This window comes from Lonchura striata, chromosome 4 (genome assembly GCF_046129695.1).
Source record: "Lonchura striata isolate bLonStr1 chromosome 4, bLonStr1.mat, whole genome shotgun sequence".
Lineage (NCBI taxonomy): Eukaryota > Metazoa > Chordata > Aves > Passeriformes > Estrildidae > Lonchura > Lonchura striata.
The window spans coordinates 37,338,921-37,361,783 of NC_134606.1; the positions used below are offsets into that span (position 1 = coordinate 37,338,921).

General features: G+C 36.1%; 1 protein-coding gene across 5 annotated transcripts in view; it reads right to left on the bottom strand.

Annotated features, from left to right (window-relative positions):
- Window positions 1-89: 89 nt before the first annotated feature.
- The window catches only part of CLCN3 (chloride voltage-gated channel 3), a 60,351-nt gene continuing 37,577 nt past the window's right edge, over window positions 90-22,863 (bottom strand). For 2 of the 5 annotated variants that reach the window (XM_021555216.3, XM_021555387.3), the window contains 10 exons: window positions 22,030-22,129; window positions 20,271-20,458; window positions 19,502-19,624; window positions 17,985-18,191; window positions 16,838-16,918; window positions 15,076-15,621; window positions 10,817-11,003; window positions 9,222-9,620; window positions 7,186-7,402; window positions 90-3,154 (listed from right to left, as the gene is read on the bottom strand). In XM_021555216.3, the coding sequence (XP_021410891.1) occupies window positions 3,064-3,154; window positions 7,186-7,402; window positions 9,222-9,620; window positions 10,817-11,003; window positions 15,076-15,621; window positions 16,838-16,918; window positions 17,985-18,191; window positions 19,502-19,624; window positions 20,271-20,458; window positions 22,030-22,129 (2,139 nt within the window). In that variant the 3' untranslated portion in view covers window positions 90-3,063. Of the gene's footprint in view, window positions 3,155-3,270; window positions 4,880-7,185; window positions 7,403-9,221; window positions 9,621-10,816; window positions 11,004-15,075; window positions 15,622-16,837; window positions 16,919-17,984; window positions 18,192-19,501; window positions 19,625-20,270; window positions 20,459-22,029; window positions 22,130-22,863 lie in introns of those variants that run through there. The other 3 variants (XM_021555476.3, XM_021555300.3, XM_021555542.3) reach the window with 2 other exon arrangements.

Here is a 22,863-nt window from a genome sequence, read left to right on the forward strand (position 1 = left end):
CTGTTAATTGTCTCTCAGGGAAAATAAATGCAAAAATCAACACAAATCTTGTTTGTGAAAACAATGAGAAAACATGACAGAACAATAAATGGTAATACAGAAGTTTTTAATGCTTGATTAAATCATCACAGTAACGAGAATTTTTACTGTAATGATATGCAGTCCTACCACACTATTATAAATAAAAACATTAAGATCAATATTAAATACAGCTCTAGGCAACATCACAGATTAACAAAGAATGCATTCTTCATGAACCAGTATCTGAATGATTTAAAAAATAAAAAAATGCTGACACTTTCCCCCTCCCATCCACCACCTTTTTTTTTTTTTTTTTTTTTTTAATTAGTAATTTGAGTAAGGCGCTGCAAGTTTCACATTAGAAATTTTTTGTTGCACAGCACAGGCACACATACTTCATTAACTGAACCTCTACTGCATGTTTACCAGACGGCATTTCAAAATGTCAGCAGGGAAAGCTTAGCAGGCTAAGAGTAAACAGAGATGCACAATTTATGTGCAGCTCTCAGGATCCATACAGAAATGAAACACAGCAGGAGTGTGAACTGTATTTTAATTCAGACAGTAGTCTCTAGAATTAGGTGCATGTTAATACAGTACACACAGCAGTGTTTTACAATAACACCACACATGGCAGAGATTTCAAACTGATTTAAAGTGATTTTTGTATGTGTACTGAGTTTGTATTCTTCCACTGTAGGAAAAAAAAAATTAGACAACAGAAATCAATGTTACAACTTCCAGAGCTGCCTTCTGTAAATAGGTCTAATCCTGCTCTTTGTGAAGCTTCCTCTTCAAGCTTATGTAACACAGCAGAACAAATTTTTAACAACTAGCACTGACTTCACATGGAAGAACAAAACTGGTTGTTGCCATCCTCCCATTTTTACATAGCCCAATTCCCTGTTTCATTTACAAACCTGTTTTTAATACAGCGCCTGATCTCTGTGATCCCCCGGCACATTTCACTTTCTACCAGTTCCAGTTGGAACCAAGATGATAAAATGTAGATGGCAGTTCTTAACTAAGGAAAATCGGTTTAAATTCAACAGTGCACTTAAGCACAACCATTTTTGTGCAGCTCAGCAAAAGTGCCAGAATTTTGGTTCATTGTGTTATTGTACTTAAGATAAAATTATACTGATTACTTTGTGAATAAGATGTTTGAGGTAACTGTGATGAATGCCTTAGAGATATTTAGGATTATTATGTTAGACTCTTAGTGTTTATATTCTTGCCATTTTTTGCAGTCTTGTGAGCATAATAGTTGAAGACATTTTATCCAACCTCATGTTACAAACATTTTTGTCAGCCAGATTTTTTTTTTTCCTTCCTAATTTAGGCTTATAGCATATTGTCATTTTTTCTCTGCATGCAGTTCTGGTGGTGGTCTGATAAAATGAATAGGAATGTACTGTAAAGAAGTTAGGGGTCTCAGTTCACCTCTGAGTGTGTGTGTGTTGCTGCTGAATTTTAAGTCCTGCAGTTTCAAGTACTGGATTCAATTCTGCCCTGCTGCTCAGGTGTGACTGCATATAATTTACACCTTTATATAGTTGGGAGAAAAGAAGAGTCAAAAGCAATCTAATAGTTGCTTTCTCCTATTACTTTTAAAACCCTGTGGGTTTCTTTTTTAAATCAAACCCTACTATTACTGTTCCAGTTATCTGCTAGTAAAGAAAAAAGGAAATTCAAGGTAACGGCAGTGAAAGTTACATTTGAAAATGATCTTGTATGTATGTTGGATCATAAAGAAGCCATTTTCTTGAAACCCTTCATCTAGTTGTAAACATTTGCAAATCCTCCGTTACTTGCAGAGGATTATGAATTATTTTATAAAATCACATTAAAAAGGTAATTAGTTATGTGAGATATCAACTGATTCATATTTAATATAATTTTTAATCCATACAAATATAAATAAAGAATGGTAAAACTTCAAGAAAAATAATATACATTTAGTGCAAATTATGAGTTACATTTCTTCCTACCATGTCAGCAGTGGAACGTCTTTTGTGGAGAAGAAAAAACAAAAATGACCATTCTCAAATTTTACAGGGGGGGGAAAAGTTCTCCAGTGTTGAAGCATGCATTTTTTTACCAGATACACGTATATAGAATTGTTCCAGCTCTTAAACTAGTAGAATAGCAGTATTTTTCCTTATACTGCACAACATTGGTATATATATCATAGTGTGTTCAGTAATACAAAAATTGCATAAGACCAGGTCACATTATTGATATTTTCTGCAGCAAAACCAGTATTTTTCTTTAAAATACTGGTTTCACCTGGTTTTAGTTTTCTCATATCATGACAGCACACGGGTGGAAAGAAGTCTCGCATGGTTCTTGGAAACTATTACCTGTTCAATCTGGTTTTGTTGCAGTGGATCTGCACTGCCCCAAGCATTTCGTGATGTACGAACTTACACATTTAATGGCACAAGAAAAACCTCCCTTCTTGTGATCACACCTCAATAACTCATAGTACATCTCAATATGAGAAACAGCTGCTTCAAAAGGGCACACCAATTTTAAAGAGGCTTTGTTACAGCTCAGGAGAGAGAGAAATAAAGCTCTTCTGGAATGTAGAAAGGTGACGAGTAATAGTTAATACGTTTCATGAGTTAACACAACAGTTTTCAATGGTAAAAAGGGCAAGACCTTTCAGTCTCCACAAGATGGCTCAATTCAGAATGATCCCTCTAGAAACAGGGATTATTAACATATCTCTTCAATGCTGAAGTACCAGGCTGGGCTGGAGAATGGCACCATTTTGCATGGCTCACCCACTGCACTATCATGGCAGACCTGATGTCTCGGGACGCATCCAGTGCAGGACAGCAGCTCTCCCTTCCCACACTCCCATCAGCCTTCCTCCTCGCCACATGCTCCCCCAGACTGACTCCTGATTGCCAGCAGCACTGTTACATAAAAACCCAGCTCATCTCTGATTTTAGAAGTTTTCCCCAGACTAAAGTGTTGTGCTATTCAACAAATGAACCTCCTCTTCAGTTTCCTCTCTCTCCTCAGCTATGGGTTTCAGTTGAACATTATGGAGGCGGGGTCTTGGTTTGCCGTCTGGGCCATATGACGGAGGATATCTTTTTTTGTTATAATGCCAAGGAGGCGCCTGAAAAGGATAAATGGGAGACTGATATTAATCCAAGCAGGAAAATAATGAAGCAGAACAAATCTGTAGCCAAGTCCTTTTTGTTGACAGGAATAGAGCAAAAGTAAACAGTCTGATTTTCTTATTTAAACAGAAACATTTTATTTATCAAAATGTTGAGGAACCACCAGTTTGATAAAACACAGCAATGCTGAGACACTGTATCAAATGGTCTCTGACAGCTGTAGTCCATTTTAATGAAATACAAGTCATACAAGTAGAGCCCATTACAATTTTTATTTAACTTTTTGTTTCTACAAAAATCAAATTTTCATTAGCCTATGCCAACAAAAAAGTAACAAAGAGGGACAAAGAAAAGAGAGGCATGAAAAAGAAGTGATAGTGATCCCATTTCATAAAGGAGGCATGTTCCAACCTAGCCATCAGAAGTGATGTACTGCTTGATGGCCCCAAATCAAGCAAATCAAACTCCCCTTCCCTCCTTTTTTAAACCAGAAGGATTCTTCCAGTCTGACACATTGGCTCAGATTGAATGCATTCATAGGAGCACACTGGCCACAAAACTTTTGTAAAATAAACAACAGTTATTTAGGTTTTGGAGTTTATGGCTTTAGAAAAAAACTGTGAATAATAAAATTTTCATTTTCCAATTTAGATACTGTGCTCTTATGACAGGGTCTTTTAAAACTACAACTGTGAAACATCAAATAGAGTGAGACTGTCCAAAAGGATAATATCACAAGAGAAGCAAAGAGCAGAATGAATGAGCTGCTGCCCTTATTTTGGTTAGTACATTTCAATTTGTCTTATTAAAGGATGCATGAAATACTTGTGAAATATTAGCATAAAATGAGAACATAATTAGCATGTTTTGCACATAAGCAGCTAAAAATGGTGGGTATGTTTAGTAGACATGGAAATAGCAACCCATGTCTGAATTAAGACGAAGTGTACCACCTATCTAAGGGGTTAGTTCACAACATCATGGTTAAAATCATATCTGGATTCTTAGGTCAACAGTCAACATAGTAGCAGGTGACTGGTATCTGTACATTTTGTAAAGGATTATACTGACTGCTGTAGGTAACAGTGGCAGAATAACAGATTTTACATAAAATCACAGGACTTTGCTAAAAAATAAGAGTATTTTCAAAAAATCATGTTAATAAAGGGTGATTACAGGGAGGATATAATGATGCAATTAAAACATGCTTATTTCTGCTTCTCAAAAGATGTGATATTTTGCAGGTATTTAACAGCTATTTAAAGCTGTCCAAATCAGAAAAAGAAATTGGCACATACAAAAATCTTAATTTGCATTAGGCAGGGAAAAACTATTCCTAGCTGCATGCCTTCCCACCTGGGGAATTCAAGAGATCAACCAGCTGGATCGATGTGATCTCATCAACACAAGTTTCAGAAAGTTTACTGTTTACTTTCCTTTAATGTTGTGACTAACAGTATGTTCACATTTACAGCTTCTTTTCTACAAAAGGATTTTGCACATGTTGTTTTATGTTTAATACAATTTTTGAGCATAAGAAGATTTCATTGGTCAGCTGATATCATAAAAACCCTGAACAGTTCACAAGTTTCATGCTTCCTGACTTCTACTGTGTCTAATTATGAGATCTGATATATCTAATCACCAAGGGTTCGACGTGCTGCTTTAGTTGCTCGAGATGCTCTAATATGTTCTTCTTTGTGATGATCCCCAAGACAATCCTGCAACAGATTATGTTATGCTAATAACTGTGTGAAATCAAAAGAAAAAAAAAGTTCTAATCATAATGAAAAAGGATTAGAGCAAACTAAAAAAAAAAAAAAAAAAAAAATAGAATGGTTGCAGGAAAGCTAATGAGATAATTAAATGAGAATTTATTTCAAAGTCAGTACCCTTTCCCAAATTTTGCTTTTTCCTTTTTCTCCCAAAATACTGAACATAATTAGCTCTTCAACCACCCAGAGCAGTATGTTTCTTCTATCAGGTACACATTGGGGTAGCAAACTTTATCCCTTCACCCTAAATTCACATATTTTTGAGTTTTAAAGGTACTGAAACTAAAATCTACTTTGTATTTCCTCTGTTTAATAGTTACTTCTCCTCACACATACAGATAATTATTGACATTTTTAACAAGCCACAGAGTAGATGAACAAAGTAATAACTCTGTAAAGTCATAGCAACTGAGGTTCAAAGCTGCCCTACAGAGCTGGGCTATCTGGTGTCCTTAGAAACAGAAAAATTTAGACAAATTTCTGGTTCATGACAGGACAAACCAAGCGCAACTCCCTGCAATGGATATTCTGGTACAGATTTGGAGGAGTATGGCTCAGGCTTCTCTCTGTCATCTGCACCAATTTCTGTACAGTCTAATCTGGACTGGAATCAGTATGTTAATGCAAGTCTTTAAACAGGTGTATTCAGTTTGCAGGAAATCTGCCAGCCAAAATATAAAATAGTCCTTGAGGACCACAAGGCTATATGCCATGGCTAAACACCACCAGTACTAGTATTTATGATCTGCTCTTCTTGTAATGGACAGTGTATTTGTGGAATGTCACAAATTCATAAACTGAAGTAGGATAAAATAAATATTAAAGCCATCTGTACTTCCTGTTACTTTATCATAAAATAGTTTAAAATTTATAGTAGAGCTTAACACAGCTTTGCATGATCACGCTCTCTTTAGAGAAAAGTTTAGCATCAATGTCAATGTTTGAGCACTCAACCACAACAGAAACTATGAAAAAAAAATCATAATAAATATTTTTCAGTGAAGTTCTATCAATTCCAATTTCCCTCCCCAAAACAAGAATAACTGCATGCCCACAGTAACTTCTAAGAGTCAGATCATTTTCCCTGCCAGAGAAAGGCTTCTGGAAACACTACTTGCCATTCCATACAGAGATGCATTGAAGAAAAAAAAATAAAAATCCAGACAGGAGGGCATTTAAATAAATATGTTTCAAAATGCATCTGAAAAAAAAAAGCCAACTTGGAAACCAATAAAATATTTAAATATTCGCCACATATAGGAGCAGTCCTTTTGCCCACAGAAAAACTAAGGAAGTCCTAGTCATTTCAGATATCTTCTCCCAAGGACATGAATCAATCCTAAACATGTGAATGAGCAGACAACATTTCATTCCGCAGGTGCCTTAAAAGACATGCTAAAGGGAAAGCAAGATACTATGGTAGGAGCTTTGATGTTGCATGTCAAGCATTAAATGCAAGGGATACAGGAAAGCAAATGTTAAAGGAACAGCTGCACAGAAAAAGATCATATAGAAAAAAACAAGGAGCAGTTTAGATAAGAGGTAATTACAATGAACATTTAGTTTCCATGCCAGGGGCTCATTTATTTAGTAGATAATCACAGGACAACTCCCAATAGTCTCATTTACAAACATTCTAAATCTTAAAACTACTTTCCTGAAATATTTTGAATTGTAGAAACAAAAGTTGCAGACTGAAGTTCCAGAACTAGCAGCAGTTTAATTGTTAGTATGCCAAAAAACAAAAGCTTGGTGGTAATCGCCATCACTAGACTTACTAGATGAAGAGATACTGACTAGATCATTTTCCCCTTTACTCTTTATGAACCCAGTATTGTAGATGTTCAGTAACTGCTGATATATTGCATGTTGCCAGAACATTGATACTAACCAGGAAGTATAAGCCTTAGACTCTGCAGCGCACAAGACTAAATTTCTGCAAGAGAAGCTGTATCTCGTCCACAAGCAAGTTGCACAGACCAAGCTTGCTGAATGGCAGTAAATTTTTAATAGAACATCGTAAAATGACTGAAATCATCTGCCTGCTTACTTAGAACACACGGACGGCGTAAGAATTTCAGAGAGGTGCTACAGCACAGCAAGTTCTTAATGAACAGCTGGGGTCCTCAGTTGCAAACTTACAGGTTCAAATACCATGATCCTGGTGTATATCCTGGTTCAAATACTCTGATTCTGGAAGTGAAAAGTACTGTATCTAAAAAAATGCACAGCATTGCTGCCACTTTACTCACCCATTGTGTGTTACAAGGCACTGCCTCAGACCCAGCTTCCGGAAAATATCCACCACTATTTCCATTGGTGTGTGGTCTGTCACGGTGAAAGGGCTCATATCAAGTATACTTCTGAGCTTCAAAGGTCGAGGGCTTTCTGCTGGAAGCGATGGGGTATGCTGGGCAAAACATACCCTGGAACTGCCAACAATCCCCTCCTGCTTCTTTCTAGCACTTTCTTTAAAAAAGATAGGGAAGGGGAAAAAAAGCAAAGGAGGAAGAATTTACATTCTTGGAGTAAGATGTTAATGCAGACTTACAGCTCAACAATACCAGGCTCTTGCCTGTATTTTCATAGCCACTGCTTTATCCCCAGGAAGTGGTTGTGCAAAAATCACAAAAGCCATTTGCCATTCAGCTTTAGTCATTATTCAACTAATTTTCTCACTCAAATAAGTAACTTTTATTTACTATGAAGAGGTGGAAAGGCTAAAAAAAAAAACCTACTCAGCTCCTGAAGAAACTGCCAGGGAAAAGTCAGCCTCAATTGACAGCCCCCTGAATTTTTCCTAATATCCAACTTAAACTTCCCTCAGTACAACTTCAGGCCATTCCCTCAGGTCTTATCAGTGAGCGCACCACAGAGGAGAGATCAGTGCCTGCCCCTCCTCTCGCCCTCATGAGGAAGTTGCAGACTGCAATGAGGTCTCCCCACAGTCTCCTCCAGGATTAACAGACCAAGTGACCTCAGCTGCTTCTCATATGGCTTCAGCTCAAGGCCCTTCACCATCCTTGTGGCTCTCCTCTGGATGATCTCTCATGGCTTTATAACTCTGACTACCTGGCACCAAAAACTGCACACAGGACTTGAGGTGAGGCTGCTCCAGTGGAGAGCAGGACAATCTCGTCCCTTGCTCCATTGGCAGTGCTGTGCCTGATGTACCCCAGGACACACTTGGCCCTCCTGGCTGCAAGGGCACAATGACTCTTATGACAGAGACAACCCAAGATTAAGTGACTTTCACTGTATAATCTCAGCAGCTGAAATGAGTCTTACCTGTGAAAGTGTTTTCTAAGAAGAGTGTTCTGCTATTCCCCCATTTACTCAAATAAATGCAAACTTAAACCAGTATGGATGGCGTCAGTAATGATTTCCAAGTTTTGTACATTCATATACATCCTACGCAATGTAATACCATGGTATACACAGTAGTAGGACCCCAGGCCAAAATCTGACTGAAGTAAACACTATTATGTTCAAAAAGCATGCTTTTAAAAAAAGTCTCTGGAAGCATCTGTCCCTTTCTCAAGTGTCTTTGTTTAAAATATATGTTTAAAAATAAAGTAGTTTAAGATGCAACTTCCATCCCTTATTTCATGCAATAAATGTTACATGCTTTCTAAGATTTTCTTACATAACAGTGTTTTTCCTCTTATAGTTATGATAGTAGCCTCAAAATCCACAGAATTTTTCTTGCCAGGACACAAAGCATTATCACAAGTATCACACAAGCACTAACAATATTCACCCAGAAAGAGCTGTCCTAAACAGGGCTTCTGTGCTCATGTACCCAGGGACTAATTTCCCATTACACAAATTGTAAAATAATTAATATTCCACATATCTCTTCATAATACAACCATGGTTGCCATGACAAAAGTAAATAACACACTGTAAGAAAGAAATAGGATATACATTTAAAAATTACTTGGACAGTAATTCTCACAGAATACTGCTGGTCAAAAATGAGAATTACTTAATTTTGAAGAACAATGTTAGTATAGCATTACTCGAGGAAATGAGATACTATCAAAAGCCTCAAAAAAATAAAAAATACCAGATTAGATAATGTTTTGACCTACAACTTTTGCTTTTACAAGAGACAAAGAGATGAGGATTTTCTTCATTTCAGAGCCTGCTACTGAAGATACATTATCATACAGTTAAATCAATCTGCAGTCTAAAAACATAGAGAGTAAATTCTATTTTAAATATAAAATAATATTAAACAATTTAAATTGGTGCATATAATAATGCAATACTGGAAGTTAATTACCTATTGCAATAGTTAAATCTCTTCTTAGAGCAAACCCCACAAGTCTCTGCGATTCCTTTGACATAATGACAGGAAAACCATTATAGCTGGTTTCATTGATCAGGGTTTCTATGTCTTCGACAGTCATATTATCCTGCGTCAGAACTGCTAAAGGTGGGTCGCTCCTGCGAGGTCTCATCACATCAGCAGCCAGTGTTGTGTGAGTGAATTCTTCCTTTGCATCCAAGAAAGGATATCCATTCAGTCGGATGTGTGCTTCATAGATGCCTTCCCTACCAAAGGCATCTCCTACCCACTTACTGGTCATGACTGCAGCCATTAGGGGCACAATATATTCCAGCCCTCCTGTTAGCTCAAAGACAATAACTACCAGGGACACAGTCATCCTTGTCACACCACCTGCAAGGAAAATGACAGTCAGTAACATCTGAGTATCAGATAACAATAATTTTAGAATTTTCTGCCTTCCTGCTGAGACCTATAAACATAACTTTGACATGAAAGGCCATCTGACAAACATCCTTCTGTGTAATACCAACGAAGCAGACAGAGAAAATTAACACAAAACTTCTAGAAGTGAAAAAGAGAGTTTAGGGAAAATTCATAGAAAGGGAGGTAATAAAGGAATTGGAAAATATGTACAGTTATTTAATGTAAACTAAGAATAAAACTGTGTATATCTCCATACCACATCAAAGTTAAAAGCACTGTGAAATGCTTTTAATATAAGAATTTGAAAAAAGAATTCAATGCTGTTGCTTAATCATAAAAGCTAAACAGAATTATGAGCTGATGAAAAGAAATCTCTTTCTTGGACAACAGAAGACAGGGATTATATTTCTCTTATGTTACTGTTTAAAATAATTTTTTTCTGCTAAGGTTTTTAATGCTGTCTCTTCATTCAATCAAATAATAAGAACTGTCTTTCAATTCATTCAAGAGTGATTCAAGTTGCACTATTAAAAACTAGAACAACTTCTCCAAAACCTAAATTTCTATTACTAGTTTGATTGCCCAAACATACCTTTGCTTAAAGAAGAAGTCTACTTCTTGCAGAATTTGTCCTAACAGCTTTTAAGGTTAATTTCTAAGGCCACTAACTTATAAATAAGGACAACTTAAGCCTCTTTCCATGAAGCTGATTTTCAACAATTAGACTTGTTAAAAATACCTTACACACTTCTAAAGCTTTTGTTTGGATAATGAATTTCAAGAACAATTTCTTGCAATTCATGTAGATGTGGTAGCTGATCACACCACTTCCTTCTAATAATTTTAACTGTACTTGACACCGTAAATTCTCTGCTTTAAGGAACTAATTTTTCTGACCAATGTAGTGATGACTTTTCTTGATACCAAAAAGAGAAAGCAAACACTACTAAAATTTTCCTATTTCTCATCAATTTAGATTTCACATTATTTCTCAGATCACAAGGAGTTGAGGGTCTTGTGTAGAGATGTGAATGTATTACTCTGGAGGAAAGACGTTATAAATAGGTGTTCCAAAACTATACAAGTTTATATCTCCTTTCATTTTTTAATAATTATTTTGATATATGAAGAAAACAGATACTTATTTGTTACATTTTATTTACCTAAGCATGCAGCAGCACCAACCATGGCATAAAGACCAGGTGTAATACAGTCAGCTCCAACTTCACACCATTCCTTGAAAATGAACCAGTCATGATGGTAGTAAGCCAGCTGCTCCACTGCAATTCCTACAATCCTTCCTGCTATTGCTCCAATTGCCATACTAGGTATGAACAACCCAGATGGAACCTGCAACGAAACCAGAACTGTTGTCATGCTGCTGGGAACATAACTGACACATCACTTAAGAAGTGATTTTTTCTATTTTTTTTCTGAAAGAGTAACAAACACTCAAACTATCAGGTTAAAACATGTAAAGTGACCTTGGAAGGTTAGCAGAACTTAACAGAAAGCTATTGATATCTCTGATTGACCTGATTAACAGAAACCATTTTATGAGAATGTTTGTTTATATCATACTGTGTTTGAGAGAAAATCTACCACCAATACAGGACCAAAAACTAGACTCGGTGCCAATAGCACAATTCTCTACCATGGGCATGCCCAGTGTGAGCTGTGCCAATCATACTGGAAAGATTTCCTTATCATTTCCTGTCTTCCTTATTCCTTCACATTCCTCAGAGTCAACATTGACTTACTAAACAGGACTGCCTTCCTAAACTGCTTCCTGACACTGCTATAAATTAACTAAACAGGTGAGTTTTAAAAGAGGCTCTGTACTATTACTGCTGTCTCCTATAGAAATGAGTGTATGTAGAATGCTAAACACACCAAGAGAGAAAAAGGCAAGATGATCCCCACCGCAAAAAAATTGGTAACACAATAGGTTAAAGAAAAAAAGAAGCTTCTACTGTCAGTTTAGTTACTTAAAATGTTTTCCTGCTACTAACTAAAGCCTTGTCACACAAACATGGCTTAGTAAAATATTAGTGCAAACTTGCTTTTATCAGCAGTTTCATACAAAGAAACTTGCGTATCTTCTCTTCTCCTTATGAAGCCAATCTTTCCAAAAAACATACTGGTACCTAAATGTCTCATTAAACTGCAAATGCCTGCTGCTTCTCCTCACAGCAGTTGTTAACATCAAAATATTTTATACTGTGACTGAGGTAGAGGTGTGACTACAAAAAAAGAATAGAATTGTTACTTTGTGCATCTCATCCCATCTTGTTGAAATAACTTAAATATTGCATTCCTGCTGTAACAGGACACATCATGTAATTTTTCTTGTATTGTACAGCTGTGAAATTTAAGTATTGTGGAATTCCAAACTATAGATTTTTGCTGTGGTATTCAATAGCTGGTGCAGAAATGTATTTTAGAATTGCTGTTGTTGTTAGTATTACTATATTTTATCTGTATTTACGGTTGCAAAGAAGATTTCTAGCAACAAACCAAGGGAAAGCAAAGATAGCTTATAATTATTATTACTTTATATTTTGTCTATATTTGTGGTTGCAAAGATTATTTCTAACCAACAAACCAAAGGAAAACAAACTTTGTGTTAGACAGTCAGCAGCACACGTTTTGAGAAAAAGTTTAATAAACTTTAATTCCTATACTGAATTACCTAATATTTCAGTGTTTACAGAGATAACATTCAATGCTATCATTTTAGTCTAGTATTCAAATTATGCATTTATACCACTATAACTACCTGTTATTTCCCACAATTAATTATGCATCTAAGCCCCTAGCCAACTGCTAAAATATTTTCTTTCCCTGAGTGAAATTCTTTCTTGGTGTACAGTACAACAGTACCCTGAAAGAATCCCGTATTTCCAGTATAAAAGTAACAAAATAAACCTTTGAAACTGCCTCAGATCCTACTGTGCTAACAACAGAATATTGCAACAGAAATTCAGTCTACTGTGTATGCAACAGAAATTCAGTCTCCACATGGAAATTACATCAAAATTGTTTCTGGTCCTTTGGTAATATACCTTTTAATGCACTAGCTCCTCCTTTCCATCATATGTGGATAATGGTTACAAGTCTAACTGTAATTATGATTTTACAGGTCCATTTGTTTGCATACGCCTGTGAGTCACAAATCACAAAGGGGAGAGGAATCTTCCCAGAGAAGTAGCAAGGGAAAACAGCTAAGTTTTTCCTCTTCTCAGCTTTCTTCTCTGGAGCTTCCTTTTGAGCAAGCTCAAATTACACTCCAGAGGAAAGGATTTGTTGTGTGTCACATGTGTCATCTTTGGAAGAAGCAAGGATTAGGATATAGGTACAAGTTTCCACTTCTTCATTAGTGCAGCTGTGTACCAATCATGTTCTGAGGCAAAACTGTAACTCCTTCCCACCTTTTGATCATGATTTAGACACAGTAACGAGTCTACTGATAACAAGCAATAAAGTTTAGAGTAAAAACATGAAAGGGAAAAAAAAAAAACACAAATCAAAACAAACAAAAAAATGCCAAACCCCTGCCATATCAGCCTCCTGGTAATGCATGTCCACAGCAGTACTAGCAGCAGAAATCACTTTGCCCCACTGGCAACAGCTGGGTAGCTTTCCTCACCTCACAGGAAAGCAGTTCCTGTGGGGAAGATGTATGTTTGCAGATGGCTACAGCTCCAGGAACAGACCTGGAGAGCCCAGAGGACCTTTATAATTATTTAAATGACAGTGTAATATTATTTCTTCACTTTTTTTTTTCCTTCTATTTTGAATTTGCGTATTTTATAGAGATAAAGCCTAAAGCAAAAAAATATCATTAAAGTAACATCCTCCAGATCCTGGCTGACACTCTAACTAACCACATGCTTTAAAGCTTCGAAGAAATCCATGCAGCACAGTTCCATCAATGACAGCAACATGACCCCTTGCCTACTGGCAAAGTAATAAAGACATTCTCACAACTTCACAAAAAATATTTCTACATGCTGAAGTTCTGAGTAAATGAACCAAACTCAAACGAGGGCTCTCCCATTCTGTATGTAAACCACTGAATTCTATCTAATATGCAGTGTGACCTTGTGGTGACAACCCCATGCAAAAGAGACAGATGCACATAAACACGTGAATGGTAAAGGAATGTCCAAGATATAAATGAAACCCAGTAAGTGAATACAAAACTAAACAACAGATTGAAGTGGTCATATCCCACAACACTGCCTGAATTACGGACCTAAGGAAGACTAGTGTTTTAAACACACACTCTAAGATTCCTCTTACCCACCAACCAACATACAGAACATAACTTCAAATAACAACCTGCAACATCTTCTAAAATATCCAAACATGAGAAATACAACATGATGTTACTGTTCTATCAGTTACAGAATAGTTGAGGTTGAAGATGACTGTCCCAGATTGTCTACGCCTGCTCAAGCAGGCCACCCTCAGCAGGGTGCTCAGGCTTGCAACCAGTCAAGGTATGAGAACTTCCAAGGGTGTTCTCTGCACAGCACATTCTAGTGAGCAGACACCCTTACAGAAAGGAAGTGTTTTCTTATGCATGCTGTTACATGGAACAGCAACTTACACTGAAAAGTTAAGGCAAATTTAAACAAATCTTACTTAGTGAACATTCTACAGAAATTTGCATTAAGACACATTTGATTGTGATGTACTTGCAGAATCTATGAAGGGAGCCTGACAAGACAGAAAGTGATGAAGGTGTGACACTTATACATCATCATTTGGAAAACAGCTACGGACTGTGGAGAAGCTGAAGCCACTTCCAAAACAGATCTATGAAACAACTGGTAAACCAAAAATTATGCTGCTTGTAATGGAGAAGAAATTTCCATTACAGTCACACGAACAAAGCCCATTTTCTCATCACAACATGCAATACTGGAAAATACAGCAGAAGAAATCATCATTGCCTCCTTTTAACATCTGTAGTAATTCGATTTATGTGAACAATGAGGAGAGTAGATATAAGAAATATCACCAATGAGTAGTGGAAGGGGTACAGTCTGCTCTTCTTCCAAGTAACAGACAGGGAATCTGAGCGGTTATGCTTGAACTTCGCTCCTGGAAATTTTAGAATAATCCCTTATTGCTGAATCAGGCACATACAAACAGCCATCCATCTACACAGTTACTGCTCCCTACTGCATTTAGCACATTTCTATTCAGCTGAACAAAGGGCTATTCTGAATTTAATTAAAGTTATTACTGTTTGCTACAGGACTTGCTTATTAACCAAAAGTAAAAAGACCTTTTTTTAAAAGAAATAACATGAAAAAAGTAAACAAAGCTTCTAGCTTCAAGAAATGGGAAATGAGGAAGGCAATAATTAAATGATCACAGCAGATAAGAGAGCTACTGCATTCACACTTACCTTGATACCAAAAGTGAAGACTGTCATGATTATTTTAAATATGAGTGCTAAACACAACTGCCATATAGCTGAGTAGACTCCAGTGCCTGCTGGGCGGTCCGGAATATCATCTACAATTTTGCTTGCATTCATATCATTTCTGTAGTCACAGAGTGAGGAGGATTCTAATGGCCCACAGTCTGTGAAGAGCTCCTTAATAAGCTCACTGGTGTTTAGCCTTGTATATGGATTAGGAAATGCAATCACAGCTGTTATTGCTGCAACAATAATAACCTCCAGGACAGGATACTTCCCAAATTTTGTAGATTTGCGTCGGCGACACCATGCAATATTTGCTCGGATGAAAAATGCTCCCCAGAGCCCACCAAATACTCCCAGAAGAATAAAAGGAAGCAGTTCAAAAAGATACCAAGGAGTGTGATATTCCACATAAAAAAGAACTAGGCGGCTATTACCAAAAGGATTTATGGACCTTAAAACAAATGCAGCTACTAAAGCAGCAAAAAACGATCTCCATAAAGTTTTCAGTGGGAAATAGTAACTGACCTGCAAAAGACAATACATGAGAATCATTAGTGATTCAATTAAAGACTGGGAAAAACAGGTTTATGCATGTGTTAGAATACTGCTGCTCACATGGTATAAGCTAAAAAACATTATTCCTATCACTTGGAGCACTGGCACTCCAGCGGATTCTGCATTTTTAAAAAGCTCAACTCAGATTTTAAGTCAATACTACAGCATGTTGAAACTTCTGCTGTTTTAAGACCGTTAGGAAATGATGCACTGCAATTTATGCTTAGAAGCTGCTCTGCTTTGTGTCTCTAACTAGTCTTCATGAGAGCCAGAGTACTAGCTGTACTCTTAGATTTCCTGCTAATATTTTCATCTCCTTTCAACCTATATTGAAAGGTTTATCACAGATCTGTTATTTTTAAGAAGTATGATTAAATTAAAACTAACAAAAAAAATTTAAAAGGCCTCAAAACAGAACATGCAATTTCATTCTTAAGCCCCACATAGCCTGATTTGAATTTTAAGACAGTTTTCTTCTGCATTTTCTGGCAACAGAGGAATTCCTCAAAACACCCTAAGAATATAATAAAATTATACATAAAAGAATACCTTCCCTACTTTTCAATTCAGAGATTTTTAGGGTTTTAGTTGTCTTTAAAAATGCCAATGATAGAAATAACATTCTTATGTATTTTGGAAATTAAAATTAAAACTAATTTAGCATAAAACATTTTTTGGAAAAGAGAATTTGCTTGCTTTGGAGGTAAGTTTTATAGTATATTTGCCCTTTTAATAATTATCACAGTTGTGTTAATTATCATATAATTGTGTTTAGTGTCTGAAGCTTTACATAATGCTTAAAAACATGCTTTACAAAACTGTTGAGTAAGTTTCTAAAGCCTTTTTCAAAAATTAAGAGACTTATTTCTTTTTTTTTTCAGAATAAACTCCTAGAGTGAAAACCTTCTGTGTCTGTATCTGCATGTAAACTGTAATTATTAACAGATTCAATCCTTTTCCAAAATAAAATAACTGAGAATAAAGTAAAGCTGACATTCATTAAAAAAAAAAAAAGAAAAAAAAAATCTTTAGGAGTTTGCTGGTAACAGGACTCTTGGTTTTGAAATATGGGTCCAAAAATAATTTCCTTCTTAGGAGAGACTCCATAGCTTAAAGGAGTCTGTAATTATTTAAACTAAGAGGATTTTTTAAAACATTTTTTCTTCAGTGCCATCTCTTGACATACCTCCTCCAGACTGAAAAGGACTCCACCAATTGGGGCACCAAAGGCTACAGAAACCCCTGCTGCTGAGGCAGCTGACAACACCTGGAAAACAATAAAGGTGAGGGGGTTTGTCACAGTCTATGTTGTAAACATGAACAACAAAATTCACCATAGTTATAAGCTAATTTTGCTGATGATAGAGGAGAACAAATGCATAGCAGAGCAGATTTTCACCCTGCAGCCCTTGCAAGCTCCTGGCAAGCTCCTAGCAAGGGCCGTGGCCTGTGAAAAGGAGCCCAAGCAGGAGCAGGTTTCTCGCAAGCACTGCAGCTTGTGGGTGATCCAGGCTGGGGCAGTCCTGAATGGCTGTACCCTGTGGAAAGGACCCACGCTGAAGCTATTTGTGAAGGTCTGTCTCCCATGGGTGGGGCCCCTCATCGGGGCAGAGAAAGAGAATCAAGAGGAAGGAGCAGCAGAAACACAGTATCCCCTTGTGCCACTTTGGGATAGAAGAGTTAGGAGCAAAGCTGAGCCTTTCAAGAAGGGACAGTGGGGGCAAGATACATTTCGTTTTGATTTCATTTCTTATTACTCTACTATTGGCAGTCAAGTAACTTTCCTCAAGTCTGGCCTGTTTGGCCTGGAATGGTAACTGGTGAGGAATCTCCCAGTCCTCATCTTGACCTCTGAGCTTTTCATCTTACTCTCTCCTGCTGTCCTGCACAGGACAGAGAGGTGAGAGAACTGCTTGGCCGGCCCCAAGTCAAACCCACCACACTCTTATTAACAACAGTGAACTGAAACGGGGCAGAAAACACTGCTGTCACCAGGAACACTTTGTTCATGGGCTCAGAGTACTCTGCTGTCCTCACAATTAAAGATACTCATCAATTACCAAAATGTAGAGACAAGCACAGAAAGAACTTAAATAAAACCAAATGGTCTCTGAAGTGGAAGAAACACAAACTGACTCTGCCATAGAAATTACTTACTGTGAGAATGCTGGGGATAACACATTGTTTTTAGCATAATAAATAACAATTGATAATCACTATATTGACAATTGATAATCACAATATTCTAAGAGAACAAAGATCTTCTTTTAAATAAATCAGTGAAAATGCACCAATATGCAATACATTCTAGAAATGCTTTTTCAATAACTTACCTCTCTTTTTTTAGCTTCATTTGTACTGTATTTTGGAAAGAGGTAGGAAAAAATATTCCCACAGCAGCAGGCAACATGTACCAAAGGACCTTCTTTTCCTAAACTCAAACCTGATGCAACAGCCAAGACTAAAGTAATTGTTTTTATCATTAAAGTCCACTTCCCCAAGTAACCTCTGATGATGAATCCGCTCAAAATAGTTTTTATCTGGAAGAAATAAAAAACTGTATCTGTTACTGCATTCTTCAATTTTCAAAAAATAATTCATCCTTTAATTTTAGCTGCTTTAATTTTAGCCTTTTCAAATTACTAACTTTGTCATACTTTAAAATATGTATCATTCGTATGGCCACAACTCAACTATCTGCTTGCCAGAAGCTTTTCATTTGAAACTTACTCTAAAACACTGGGTAATAACACACAACTACAGTATCAATTATATTTAGTAGAAAATTAATCTGCAGCAGCTTCTAAGACTGGATTCATTAGTTTATGAGGCAAATTATTGAGCAAAAGGCAGAAAATTTCTAAATGAAAAATAAATCTGCTAAAACCATACTCAAGATCATCTATTGTACCAATATCCCAGCTTGCACCAATATCCCATGTTTTCTCTCCATGTTTTTACCATCATTACATAAAAATCGACAGTAGATTTCTTCACATAAAGATGGAAAAGATCAGCCTATCTCCACCAGGAAAATGTGCCACATGCCAAAGGTATTACTGTGCTTAATAATGCTATATTATAAGCTTGGAAAATAAGCCCATGCAGAGTAAATAATATACAGCTATCACAGGACAGCATGTCCATAAATAGGATGCACACAAAATACTGGGCAGCTGTGTCTAGGAAGTAAAGACAGCTAGATTTAAAAACCAATTCAAGATGAAATTTCTTCTGGAATAATGGCACTGAACTACTCCAGGCTTAAACAGAGGTAGATTAAAAAAAAATATTTACAGAAAAACTGAAGAAGTGAGACTGACCAGAACTGATTTGACTTTGGATTTTTCTCTCCCATTATGTGGATAGTAGCAGACAGCAATTGTAAACAGCGATTTTTTGAGGATACCACACATTTCACACTGCAACCGTCTATTGGTTTGTGGTAGTCAATGCCACTAAAGCCATTGCAACAAGATTGATTGCTCTATCAAATGACCTATATTGTGTCAATGAATCACTGCTCTCTTATCACCATAGAGAGGGTATGGATTAGGGGAGGTTTGGCAATCATTCTTCAGAAGTATACTAATCCAAATGCTTCCTTAAAAAGTGGTCCTGACAGAAGCAAAATCTACTAACCCAGGAAATTCTTTTAAATTTAAGGCATTTTCTCAGAAACAATTAGCAAAACTACATGTTTTCAGTTTGAATGCTTGTATTAATATATTTCTTCAAAGGCACAGGATGCTTCCTCTTGCCTTTCCCCTGACCCACTAAGGCAGCAGTAATCTACACATTAACATGAAACACCTATAATATATATATATATATATTAGTTAGACCTCACCTCAGGTATCCCTGAGCCACAGGCGTAGGGAGCAAATACCTTCACCAGAGAAACTGCTAAGAAGGCAAAGCTCAAAGCCCAGAAAATGTACATGATGTAGTTCATTATGTATGAACCTGGACCCTAAAAGCAAAAACAAAAAGTCAGAGAATAGATTTGACATAAGAGCAAAATCACTACTTAAAATAATCCAGAAGTACTCTTGCTGCAAGTACATTTATACACACATTTTGAGACACAACAGTCATTGCCAAGAGAGTTTTGTTTGAAATGCATAAAGCCATGACACCTGTACATTAGCACAGACTGTGTTAGAAAAGGTGGAAAGTATTTCTTCATCTTATAAAGAAAAAATAAACATATAACAAGTGTATTTTAAATAGCTAATAGCTGCTAAAATCTAGTGAATATTGAGAAAATCTTTATTTAAAAAAACTTGGTAGAAAAACAAATAAATCTATTAGTTATCAGAGAACACCATATATGGATTTAATTTACATACAGTTATGATCAAGAATAGAAATTCTCGTGTTATTAACAGTTCTATATTCTCATAACTTCCTTACATTTGCAATATTCCAAGCCACCTTCCAGTTCATGGAATACACATTTATTACACTATAATGTAGTAATCAATTCAAATGCTGAAACATGGCACAGACAGTACAACCCAAATTCATGTGTGGGTTGTACCCTAACCTTAAGGCCATTATATTTTTTTTTCCCTATTCAGCCAAGCAGTTGAAGAAGACCATCAAAGAATACTCACTTCTGCTTGCCCAATTATTAGTTCTGCCCATGTTTTCCACTGTGGACATTTATCTCTCTCTTCAAATGTGGTCTCATTTGAACCCCAACAACACTGTTCATGGTTAAACCACAAAGCACTAAGGCAAATGCCTTCCTTCAGGTCAGTCATCCAGTCAGCAGCTATGTCAATTAATCCTGCCAATGCCCCTGTTGTAGAAACAGTTTTGTATCAATGTTCTGGTAAACAGAAATAACACACACAGCTAAAATAAAGGAATGTGCTTGTATTAACTGAAGTAGTAAGTATTTACTTAATTAAATTGACATTTAATATACTACTGATTTCCAGGATTATATCCTGGTTTTGTTATGGTAAGACTAATATTTGAAGAATTAAGTACTTCGCATATTTCCCAAGTTAAACGAGATTTTTTTTTTCCCTTTTTTTTTTTTCCTTATACCACAGTTCTCCAACAGTCCACTGAAACCAAGGAGTTAAGAGTAAAGAGAGAACTGTTACTTTTGTGTGATGGAGCAGTTTATACGGCACCAAGCCTGCTGGAAAGAGATGGAATTCACCTGTCTAAAAGGTGGGAAAGGATTCTAGCCCATGTGTTGGCAAGTCAAAAGCAGTACATCAGTAGAACAGAATTTCAACCAAATTATTAAAATACATAAACATAAGATGTCCTTGTCACTGAACTCAAGGTTGTACCATTTAAGATTCACTAGACATACAAGAGAAGGCATCTGAGACTGAAAAACCTACCAGTGTTCAAAACCAGAATATGCTCACTTTGTTACTCAAAAACAGAATAAAGGAATTGTAAAAAACAGCCTCTTAGGGGATGGAAAACACTCTACACTGCATGCTCCCATTGAAATTATCATAAACAATTTCCAGTAATTATCCACTCCTGGTTTGTGCATCCAGAAGTATATAAACATGCTACAAACTTTGCATATATATTAATTTATATGTGATTTGTGAAAATGATTATGTATATACCTAAGCAGTAATTATACTGTTACCAAGCTTTTTAATAAGCATAGCCTTACTTCACAACTAACTTTCCTAACATTTAATCTACAATGTCTATTTGAAATACTTATTTTGAAAAACTTGGCACAAAGTTTGTGACCTTTCCTTACTGCAGGTTTTAGTCACTTCAAACTATATTCAGCACTGCCTGATCACTGGGCTACAAACTATTGGATGGCTTTAGTTGTAAAATCCATTCTGAAATACATTAAGAAGGAAAGAGAGAACTGAAGTATAGGTCAACAAACTTTACCTGTTAAAGTCAGTACTTTCTGTGGAAGAACCTCAGTAAAGGTACAACAGAAACATATACTTAGAATTCACCAATCCATAAACACATGCTTTACAAGGAAGTGTGCTTACCAAAACTACACATATACCAGAGCTACTTTTACAGTCAACACTTTCACAAGAAATCCTACAAAATTTTACAGAAAGGGAAAATATAAATGTCAATCACAGGATTAAAGAACATTGACAGTTTAGTAGGTGGAAGCTCCAAAACACTTGAGAAACTCTCTCTAAATTCAGTAAGGATTTTGGTTCCCACTTGATCAGTAAACCCTCACCTCAAAATAGTGAAGCCTGTAAATCAAGATAGTAAAATTTTTCTTCCTTTATGGAATTTTTGTAGTAGACTGAACCAGCTCTTAGCTAGGTTGATGGAGAACAAAGAAAAAACACAACTATACCTGCTGACAAATATAAGAAAAGAATCCTTTGTGTTTTCATTTACCTGATGCCAAACCAGTTAATGTGACTACCAACCATCCTGACCATGCATCGTACAAACTTTTTGTCATCTCCCATGCTGATTCTTTCTTCTTGCTGTTAATCTGCAAAGAGAAATCAATATGTAGCACTGCATGTATTTCAGTAATATGAATAATGAAACAAAAGGAAGTATGACATGCAAATTGCATGATGCAAGGTGCAGGCAAATAAACCCTCTCTTGAAACCACAAGTGTTCTGCTTGTATTTAGTGCTTTACATAGATAAATCAGCTTAATTATTCAGACATCAAGCAACTGACAAAGAAACATACATTTGCTTAATTTAAAGAACTAAAATCCAGGAAATGCATTATTAGGATAATTGAATATTTTCTACGTCATACACCTAAAATGTGAATTGTAACATTATTTCCTTCCTATAGATTAAATATTTTTGAACCTTAATTAAACTGTTAGCATGCTAATAATAAGCTATTTCATATGATTCAAATTCTAAAACTTCTACTTCAAATATAAACATCTTTATCTTTAGACTAAAAAACACATAAAAGTAAAATAAAACAAAAAATTTGGTATCTACCCTATAGTACTTCTAGACAACTATTAGTAATGATATCTGAAGTTATTGTGCTGAAAAAGTTACTATTCTTCTTTTATCCTAATTTACTCTGTGCACTTAGCTGCAGTGGCACAGACACACTTGTGTCAGTACAAAGCAATATCCGTCACACTTCACTTTTCTATACAAATACCACCAAAACCACTATTGTACTATTACAAATACATCTACACTGGAAAATAGCCTTAAATATACTAGCATGCAAAAAATGCAGTA